The sequence below is a fragment of the Antedon mediterranea genome, chromosome 1, assembly GCF_964355755.1.
Source record: "Antedon mediterranea chromosome 1, ecAntMedi1.1, whole genome shotgun sequence".
Classification (NCBI taxonomy): domain Eukaryota; kingdom Metazoa; phylum Echinodermata; class Crinoidea; order Comatulida; family Antedonidae; genus Antedon; species Antedon mediterranea.
The window spans coordinates 14,052,552-14,063,061 of record NC_092670.1 but is presented as its reverse complement, the minus strand read 5'-3'; the positions used below and the strand labels follow the sequence as shown (position 1 = coordinate 14,063,061).

Below are 10,510 nucleotides of genomic sequence, written 5' to 3'. Positions count from 1 at the left end.
TGTAAGAGTAATATCAGAATCTCTTGTGAACACACAACATTTTCACAACAAATACAGTAAGCAACAGTTTTTTGTCATAATTTTAATTTTCACTCAAAGATATATTTTTATTAATTGGTCTAAAAATAAAATCATAAAAAAATAAATACTTATTGTTGAAATAATTATCATCAATTATATCGATACTACAGAATAAGTATAGTAGGCCTAAATTGGCATTCATGCGCAAACAGTGCCACTCAATGGAAAGAAAAATCTATTACATCTATATTTCCTAATACTGTATCTATAATCTGTACTAAAATATGAATAACATTTTGCTAATAATCTAATATGAAATGAAAACGTATTACCTCCCATCCACCCCCTCCCACCTCAACATTTGGTGTTCACCTTAGAATTATACATACAGTATACTGTGAGCAGCACATTATGGTGGGACAGAATTAAATCTTGTTTATGACTTGGATGCAACACAAGTGAGTAATCTGACCAATCAAGATGCGATAGATCATCCAAACTGTCGCTCATGATTGGTCAACTCATGGTGTTTTGTGCTTAAGCTGTGTTGCTAAAAAACCAAGCTTAAATAGGCTAGGCTGCTAACATCTGCAGTCAACCATACAGACTCTCCATGAGGTACTGTACCCGAGAGGAAGGATATTACAGGGGATATTTTCAGTTATGTAGACTCTGTTTTGACACATATGGAGGCTTAAACTATAAAATAACAATTGCATTGACATCGTTTCATCCTTAAACAAATACCCCGTTAATATAATATACTTTCACTTAATTACTTCTATCAAAAAGAATATACACATTAAAATGAGGTAATCTGAGATACTGTAAGAAACATAGAATATACTGTACATGTTTAAAATGAGGTACTGTACCTGATTTGGAGAAGATAATCTATATTGGGTGTTGAAACATCCTGATGCAGTTTAAAAAAAGCACCCTTGGAATACCAGTATTTGTATTGTTCTTGAATGGATATAACTTATAGATAGACTATATTATTATTGACATTTCTTGTCCATGTTTAGCTCATCATGGCTTTTATTTGAGACAGTATGTATCCTTACCCATTGTCATTTATGAAAATCCCTAAAAAAATTGTTTACTAAAACGCAGTGATTGACTAACAGCTAAAATAAAGTTGGCGTCGTTCATTGCTCTTTTTCCTTGTAGCCACTCATGAAATTGGTTGTGCCGATGAAATCAAGAATCGCAAATAATGCCCGAACAGGAAGAAGTCTATTGAAAAATTAAATATAAAAATAATAATTATACAGTAATCTATTTATGTATTATAAATTAATTTACTCAGTATTTGTACAGAATACACTCATTCTACTGGAATAACTTTATTCTATGCATCTAGGGTGATGAGAAACAAATCTTATATACTATACTGCCAAAGTAGGAAACTTGCATATTTTTAGTAGGGTTAATAAAGCAGAGGCGAAACCATTTAATGCAAAAAGCGCTCATGTATTTAGCTTGGTTTAAACTTGGATACAACTCAAGGACATAAGCATGACACAAGTAATTTGACCAATCACAACACAATGGATCATCAGAACTGTTGCTTGTGATTGGTCAACTCAATTGTTGTTGCATTCAGTTCAAGAAGGAACCAAGTTTACAAGAATGATTGTATTTATGAGATCTTAGATGATACTCACGCTTTGAGAAGTGGCATATATTGCATGTACCATGGTACAAATATAACTTCTTCATTTCTTAGGATACCTTTCATTATTTTAGTGACCGCTGAGTCTAGATGAAGTGGTCTCGGAAATCTGATAAAATAAAATGAGGAATTTCAAGTGATTGTTGGTAAATATTGAATAAATGTTAAAAAAAAGTAATATTTGAAATATTTTTATTTTACAAATTTTAGTGCATGGTGCAAACTTTTTAATCATTAATATTTACTAACAATTAATCATTAATGATTTAATTATTTATTATAAGTAGCAAATTTTCATTATAATAATAATATTAATGCTCAATTTATATAGCGCAAAATGCAGGGCGCCTCTAAGAAACAGAAAATGTAAAAAGCACAAAATGAATTAATGTTTAAAGTGCACACTATACACTTTTTCTTTTGTAATTTTCCGCAGGCCCTTATTTGTTGATTGGTCAATTTCTTTTTCGGGAAACTATGGAGCATGATCAGCATTAACGTTATAAATTAGGCAAGTGCATACCTGGAGGTGCAACCAGCAAACATCCCTGACTTGAAATATGATGGAGCAACAATCGTCACCTTGACACCTGTTCTCCGTACCTTTCGCAACTCACATTGTATCGATTCTGAGAACCCAACAGTTGCAAATTTACTAGTGCAATAGTCTATTAATCCATTGCTCCCAATGTAGCCAGACGTACTCGCAATGTTGACAATGTGACCGTGATTTCGGGCTAACATGCTAGGAAGAAACGCCTTTGTTATCTGTATTTAAAACAAAATTGATTTCTGCGGTGTAAAAACTAAAAACATGAGGAAATAAATTTTTAATGTAATTGTTTTGAATGAACAGTATCAGTTCAGTGTATCATACTAGCAACAAATAAACAAACAATTGGCATAACATAAAAAACAGAAAATAATAAGGATTGTTAAAAATGTCTCGATGTTTCGATTTTTATGCTACAATACAACCGTCCTGTAAGTAACTTTTTACTGTCTGTGTTTATTCACCATGCAAACCTTTTTTAACAAATAACATATTCATCAATTCAACAATTTATTCATGGTCTTTTGATAAGCATATTCCCTTTCTTACCCACATATAAGCTAATGTGTTGACTTCAAATATTTTTGCAAGATTCTCATCCGGGCATTCTAGAAAGTTTGTTCCACTCACAATACCCGCATTGTTTACAATAAAATCAACACCAGCAAAGTCGTTTTGAATTTCTGAAACTGTCCTATAAATGTCACTTCTCTGACTAAGATCACACACGTAAATACGAACTTTTTTCCCAAAATATTTTACTGCTTTTTCTGTATCTCGAAGCCCGTCTTCATCAATGTCTATAAGTATCAAGTTAGCCCCAAGTTGTGCAAACGCCAGTGACAGTAGTCGGCCAAGACCATTCGCTGCCCCTGTCACTAACACATTTTCTCCGTCTACATTTTTTAATGGGGCTGAGAAAAACATCCTCCATATAACCCTAAATACAGCAAACCAAATTCGTTGAAATAATACAAACAATTCAATTACAAAGGTAATACACTTTAAGAAAGGCATTGAGCCAAATGTTTGCGAATTTGATTGTTTGTTGTGATGATAAAATTCTTGCAATTTTGAGGCGACAAAACGTAACATTTTGTTATGATTGTTTGTCTCCCCCAACGACAAATACTGATAGAGGTCCAGAGAGGGCGTAATTTACTTTAAAAAACAAAATTTCGACCCACGTGTGTGTTTTTTACTGTCTTTAAAATACAAAATGCCAAAATCAAAACGTGATAAACGAAGTGAGTAAAATTTACAATTACGCATTTTTCTTAATTTTTGTATCATTGTCTATGAAAGTGTAGGCCTAGTAAGTCAATCTTTTACGATGATGAGGCAGCAGTCAGTCAGGGCTAGCGTACAAAATCATTCACTGTTGTGTCATGTAGAGTTTAGACCAATATGGTGACCGGATACCTAGAGAGTCGTTTCGTCCCAGATTATTAGCTACATCTCTGCTTTATAAATTATATGACCATGACAATAATTTACGCAAATTATATTTTTTTGAAAGTCATTCACGATTCACTAAGTATGCATTTAATAATTTTATAATAATATTTATTATTAATTATCCGTAACACGATCAATCCACATAATAATTAATAATTAATATGTCAATCGTTATTCATTTTATTTTTTAATAAACATTATTGACATTACTAACCATGCGTTTTCATATTAATTTATTTTCAGTTTCTCTTACAAATACAAAAAAGAAAGGTTTAGAACTAAAGCAAAAATTAATTCAAGAGGTAAAGTATAGTAATAGTGATTTATTCAGATACTGTAAACAAATTATTTTTAGTTCGCATCTCTGAGTGAATAATTGAATTTTATGAAGCTGAACAAATTCAGTTCTACCTTATATTATTAGTGTATTACCGTTTAGTAATTCCTAAACCCAAATTTTTCTAATTTATTTAAAATCTAAAGTTAATTGGACAGTAGTCAATATTGTGATAAACCCGATGGAACAATAAATAATGATGAAAATTAATTATTTAAGGAAAATATTAAAATAATTTTTGAAAGCTAATTTTCATAAAACAACATTTATTTTTCAGATCCAAGAATCTGTTGATAAATTCTCAAGAATATTTTTATTTTCTGTTGATAATATGAGAAATGTAAAACTAAAAGAAGTACGAGACAGATGGAGGCATAGCAGGTAGGTTAACGATGCTGAATCATCATCCTAAATTCAATATACATACTACAAAAATACAAATAATGAATGTTTATGAATGCAATGGTACTGTACAAATAATTTAATGAGGTGAAAATATAATATAAGAAATGTAAAACTAAAAGAAGTATGGGACAGATGAAGGTATAGTAGGTTAACAATGCTGAATCACTATCCTAAATTCAAAATACTATTAAATATTTAATGTTTATGAGTGCAATTGTACAAATAATTGAATGAGATGAAAATACAAAACTTATAGACAGCACATACTACAGGTTGAATTGCACTCTTAATGACATAATAAAAGAGTTCAATAGAAAATGACCAACAATACTCCAATTAAATGACATGATCTACTGGTGTGTTATAAACAAGGATAATGAATGTGTGCATGAGTTGAATGGAGAGGATATTTTATGAGTTCAAAGAATAACTTTCTATAGAATGAAACTAGGCCGATTTAAATAAGAGACAGTCAGGCATTGCATGGGAAATATTGTTCCCATTTAACAAGTATAAGACATTAATTATTTTTATTGGTAACAAGATGTGCTTATTAAAAAGAACATTTTATAATAATGAATAATTCATATATACAAGGCAGAACAAACAATCAAGTTTTAGTACAGTAATTATTAATTAAAGTCTCTGAGTCACTAATTATTATTCAACATGTTTTATTCAGATTCTTCTTCGGTAAAAACAAAGTGATGTCTGTCGCGCTTGGTCGAACACCAGAAGATGAATACAGAGAAAACTTACATGAGCTTAGCAAGAAGTTGATGGGAAATGTTGGGCTACTGTTTACAAATGAGAAAAAAGATGATGTTATTAGGTATTTATAACCTCTATTAAAGGTGTTTCCTTCAAATATGGATTGACCTTTGTTCAGCCTTAATAGAGGTATGATATGGTGGTCAAAATGGGAGGTTCAGAGGGATCTACTGTAGTTAAGCTAATGAAAGTCTGTATGTAATCTGTGTTTTGTAGTAATTATGCATCCTCCTGTATTGTCAAATGTTATGATAGAAAGTATTAATATTATTTGCTATAAATATTAAATTTTCCGAGACAAATTATATTTAAGTCTGTCTCTCCTTTCTATTCAGTAACTTTGCTTTTATACATATTTTATATTGCTACAGTAATTACTGCCATAAATTATGTATTTTTTTAGAAGGTTGATGATTATATAAGTACTGTACTGATTAAATAAACAATAATGCTTAGTACTGTATTCAATTAGTGTGTATTGGAGGCCTGTATACCCTCCTCCCTTTCTCTGCTTCTAAAGAACTATCTAAGCTGGACTGGGCACCCGCTTCCTGATAATTAGAGAGCTTTCGCTTTTCAACGATTGAGGAACGACGACGACCAAGTTAGGTCAGGTCAATGTGTCGCCGGTCGTCGCCTGGACCTAGAAACCAGGCATAAACCTGTGCTGGGATGGGGAGCGAGAACACACGTCCCAACATCTTTGCATGCGCACAATGAATTAAAATGAATGAAAATGAATGAATGAAATGAATTAACATGACATAGTTTGGTCATTGGTTGTTAATCCCTAATAATTACCCAGCATGCAGGCCTGCATACTTTGGATGGTTACGGAGTTATCATATCCACAACTGTGTGACATGTAAATTGTTCTCCCAATATAAATTAATTGTGGATAATTAAGAGCTACTGAATCATAGGTGATAATCATAAGATGTAGCTGATCTAAATACAATCCAAATATAGTCTGTGACTGCTCTTGTTTAATACTTTTAATTACTCTAGGCCTAGCCAGGAAAAAGGAGTGAAATTAACTACTCTGGCCTAGCCTACACTGTACACTGAAGAATTTTTTTGTAAGCTTGTTGTACACATTCATCATTTCATTTTTCTTTCAAAGGTGGTTTGAAGACTTCCAAGATCCAGACTATGCAAGGACCGGCAACAAAGCACTGTTTAATTATGAACTCGACCAGGGTCCTCTCAGCCAGTTTCCACACTCTCTAGAACCTCAGCTGCGGCAGCTAGGACTGCCTACAACACTTAAAAAAGGTGGGTATATCTAAAAAGTACCCAGAGACAAGTGGTCTATTGGTTAAAGAAGGAGAATCCTAGCCTATAGCCATTGTCCTTGTTTCTGCTGGTGGAACGAGTTAGGTAGCCTTTTACATTTAAAAAAAACCCCAAAACGTCTTGCATTGGAAATAAATAAAAATGTTTATTACATGAGATGGCCTTGCATCAATGTTTGTAGTGCTTTATTGATAATGAATTTAGAACAAGGTGACATTATTTTAATTTGTGTAGGAAACAGTACACAGAAGATCAATCATCTATCATAACTAATTAGCATGTTCGTGATTACCGGTCATTAGTTTTGTTGTCATCAATCATTACGGTGTCATTGGCGTAGTTTTTTGTTATCTTGTAATTTAGCCATCCTTATCATTATCCATCATATTAGTATAACAGCACATTATTCAACCATTCCTAAATGGCTGCATAGGAAATTTTGTGGCTTAGTCCTTCATCATTGTGTTTTCAAGTTATTATTTTTTCTACTTGGAGACCGTGGCAATTAATAGCATACACTAAATAATATGCATACAATGAGTAATACGTAATAATAAGTTCTGGCTTAAAAAGTAAATTAGTAAATGAACATTCACCCATGTACATCAAAATAGAATTTTTTATACTAAACTAATTCTTGATTATTTTTAGTATATTATTTAAAATATTAATGACCTATTTGTACTTATTCCATGAACAGAAAATCAAAACAATCAGTTTTAGTGCATTTATGAACATTACAAATTAGTTATTATTATATGTATTGTTTTGACTAGTACTAATTTGAAATGAAAACCAAGATTTTTTTTATTACTTTTTGTCATCCTAAACAATTTTTAATTTTTTTTATATGCCATTTTAATGTCACATAATAGTTATTCACTTTGACCAAAACCAAAAATTAGATCAGAAAAAAAATGGTTTACCTGAAAAAAATGTAATTTAAAGCTAAAAATACATAATATTGTCTGTCAGACAATGGTTTTTGGTTAAAATTAAATGTTACTTTTGTATTTTTATAAGTGAAATACTAATTTTTTTTAATGTGAATAACTTTATTAAAACTGCAAAATGTGATTTTATTAATCTTCATTTTTCATGATTTTGGGGGACAATACATCTTTACATAATTGTGGGCAAAAATAATGTCTGGCTGAAAAACCAGATTTTTTAAACTACTATCGATTCATTTTCTTCCTCAAGTAAGCACTTGTTTTTTTTCTATATTTAGGTGTTATTCATCTTATTGACAACCACACAGTATGCAAAGAAGGTCAAATGTTGACCCCGGAGCAAGCAAGGATATTGGTGAGTTTTTGAACACATAGTTATATGAAAAAGGGTGAATTTTCTGTAATCAAAATGCCAACTAATTAGTATTGAATGTGGCATGTAGATTAGCAAAATCTGTTGATTAATTTGAATTTTAAGCAAGAAACATAGTTTTTTACTGCAGTTTGGCTTAAACCATTGTATGAATGCATAGCAATAAAAGGTATTTCTTGCAAAACTCCTCCCTAGTCCGAATAATTTAGTTTTATCAAATCTGATTGGCTTGTAGTTGTGATCTTTGTTACATAGTTGGTGCCCCACATTAAGCTCTGTCTATACTATAAAACTAGTGCCCAAATATGGTAGTGATATGCCCAAATATGGTAGTGATATGCCCAAATATGGTAGTGATATGTCCAAATATGGTAGAGATATGCTGAAATATGGTAGTGATATGACATCATCATGTCCATATATGGGCACATCACATTTTTTTTGTCGTCACACAAAGTTTGATAGTGAAGACTGAGCTTTATAAAACGATTAATTTCACTTCTTCGTAGAAACTTTTCGGGCAGCAAATGGTCGACTTTAAAATCTTACTTAAGTGTATGTGGTCCAACGATGGAGCCTTTGAAGAGTTGAAACAAAAAGATGATATGGTAACAGAATCTATTGAAGAAGACGATGATGTAAAATAAATTTTAATTTTGAAAATAAAATGTTTGTAAATACTGTATGTTATTGTTACATATTTTATTCTGATAAGATATCATATTTCTCTTTGATAGTTTAGATAAGTTTCACCAGAAACAAATCTCAAATGAAGATTTAGTTTGATTATAATACAGTATGATACAAACAAAATGTGTAATGTAATTCTGTAATGTCAATAATCTTGAGTTGTCGGTTTTTTTTATTTAAAAAAATATACATAACAAGATACCAAACAAAAAACGATTTGAAAAATAACAACATGAACTATTGCATAAATTATATTGCAAATGATTGTTGATAAAATAAAAGCCGTCGGTTTTAGGTTTTTTGAACAAAACGTTTTTTTTTAGTCAACATTTTTTTTAGTCAACATCAACATTTATTTAGAAAACAGTTCATGAAATAAAAACAGCATACATTAATTAGAATAACTTAAAATGGTAATTTTTCACTTTTACCAAAAATTGATGATAAAATAAAAGTCGTCGGTTTTAGGTTTTTTTGCGATTTTTGTTACCACAATTTTTTATTACCACAACAACTCTTATGTACTTTATATAAATGTTATTAAACTAATTGACTACTTGGAGAAACGAAGTCATTAGGGTTTGATACTCAGGTATGTTATAAGTGGATTTGTAAGATGGTATAGTTGGCCCCAGCCCCCTGCGTTGCAAGTTGTAAAGACTAAAGAAAACAATCGAAGAATTGATTCAGGGGAAGAAGCCTCATACCCCATGTTCGATCCCTTCCTAACAACCTAGATATACCTCTGTTGATAATTTTAAGTAAGTGGTCTTGAGTGAATGAATCTTAAGCTTAGAATTAACTGAATATTCGCTTCTATACTATGTGCAGCTTGCATTCTGCGTATAATCCTTCATTTTCATATCTGTATGTTAAGTTGGGTTTTGTAAGAAATGTAAGAATATCTAAAAGGTTTTCTGTGAAATAATAGAGTATGTATTGTCAAATATGCCTAATATAGTTTGGTATCTCTTGTTTCTGCTGAAGTGGACATGAAAATACTGATTACAGATTCAGTCTGTTAGCTGAACAGTAATTATAAAACGTTTTATTCTCGTGTAGTATACCAATTATATGATAATATTTGTAGGATAAACAATACAGAGCTACCTCTTTTCACTCAAAATAAAATGAATATCGAATATTAAGGTTATCATTATGATGATAATATAACTTTCTTCATTGGTAATAAAATAAAACAATGAATAACAGCACGATGCAGCCTATGTAGGCCTACTTGTATTATCTTAAAGCCAACAAATATCAATAATAATAATAATAAAACAACGAAAGACATAAAAGTAAAGAAGACGAAGAAAAAGGGTACATAACAGTTTTCTTTAAATACATTCTGTCGTTTTTTCAATATATTATATTACATGTTGTCAAGATAATTCTTAGAAGTCGATAAAAGTATAGATTAGTTGAAACTACTGTATTCTAATATATGCAGATGTAAACTTATAATCATGTCAGTACAGTCGTATACTGTACTGACTTTAATTAATGAAACAACTATTGGAGATAGCAAATTTACATATCTGATTTATTATAGTAATGAATACATTTCACATGAGAAATATAAATGTCTACTTTCAATGTATTAACAGGCGATACACTGAGAACATGTTCCGGGGTTTTCCGATTTTCTTTGAAGAAACCGTTTTTATAAAAAAACAGGATCCTTTTCAGTTGAAATGTATTTTCCCCCAAAACATGAGAAATAAAGATTAATTAATTCAGACTTTCAATATTTTATTTTGTAGTTTTAATAAAGTTAATCACTTCCATAGGAAAAAAAACGAAAACAAATCATGTTTTCACTTATAAAATGACAAAATAAATGGTTAAATTCAACCAAAAATCCATTGACTGGCAGCCAATTTGACCGTTGTTTGCTTTAAATTACATTTTTTTTTCAGGTAAATACATTTTTTTTAATCCAATTTTTGGTCAAAGTGGATAACTATTATGT

The 10,510-nt window shown here is 30.8% G+C and overlaps 2 protein-coding genes across 2 annotated transcripts; one reads left to right on the top strand and one right to left on the bottom strand.

The window, feature by feature from the left end:
* Window positions 1-78: 78 nt before the first annotated feature.
* LOC140057579 (epidermal retinol dehydrogenase 2-like) lies at window positions 79-3,410 on the bottom strand. Its single transcript, XM_072103296.1, has 4 exons — window positions 2,802-3,410; window positions 2,223-2,467; window positions 1,692-1,808; window positions 79-1,260 (listed from the first exon to the last, which is right to left on the bottom strand). Exons 1-4 carry the CDS (start codon window positions 3,345-3,347, stop codon window positions 1,173-1,175), a joined length of 996 nt encoding a protein of 331 aa, XP_071959397.1. The 5' UTR covers window positions 3,348-3,410; the 3' UTR covers window positions 79-1,172.
* A 23-nt stretch (window positions 3,411-3,433) lies between these two features.
* Window positions 3,434-10,277, top strand: LOC140057587 (mRNA turnover protein 4 homolog). Its single transcript, XM_072103306.1, has 7 exons — window positions 3,434-3,499; window positions 3,954-4,012; window positions 4,325-4,428; window positions 5,135-5,284; window positions 6,347-6,498; window positions 7,751-7,827; window positions 8,355-10,277. The coding sequence occupies exons 1-7, from the start codon at window positions 3,472-3,474 to the stop codon at window positions 8,490-8,492; spliced, it is 708 nt and encodes a 235-aa protein (XP_071959407.1). The 5' UTR covers window positions 3,434-3,471; the 3' UTR covers window positions 8,493-10,277.
* Window positions 10,278-10,510: the final 233 nt, after the last annotated feature.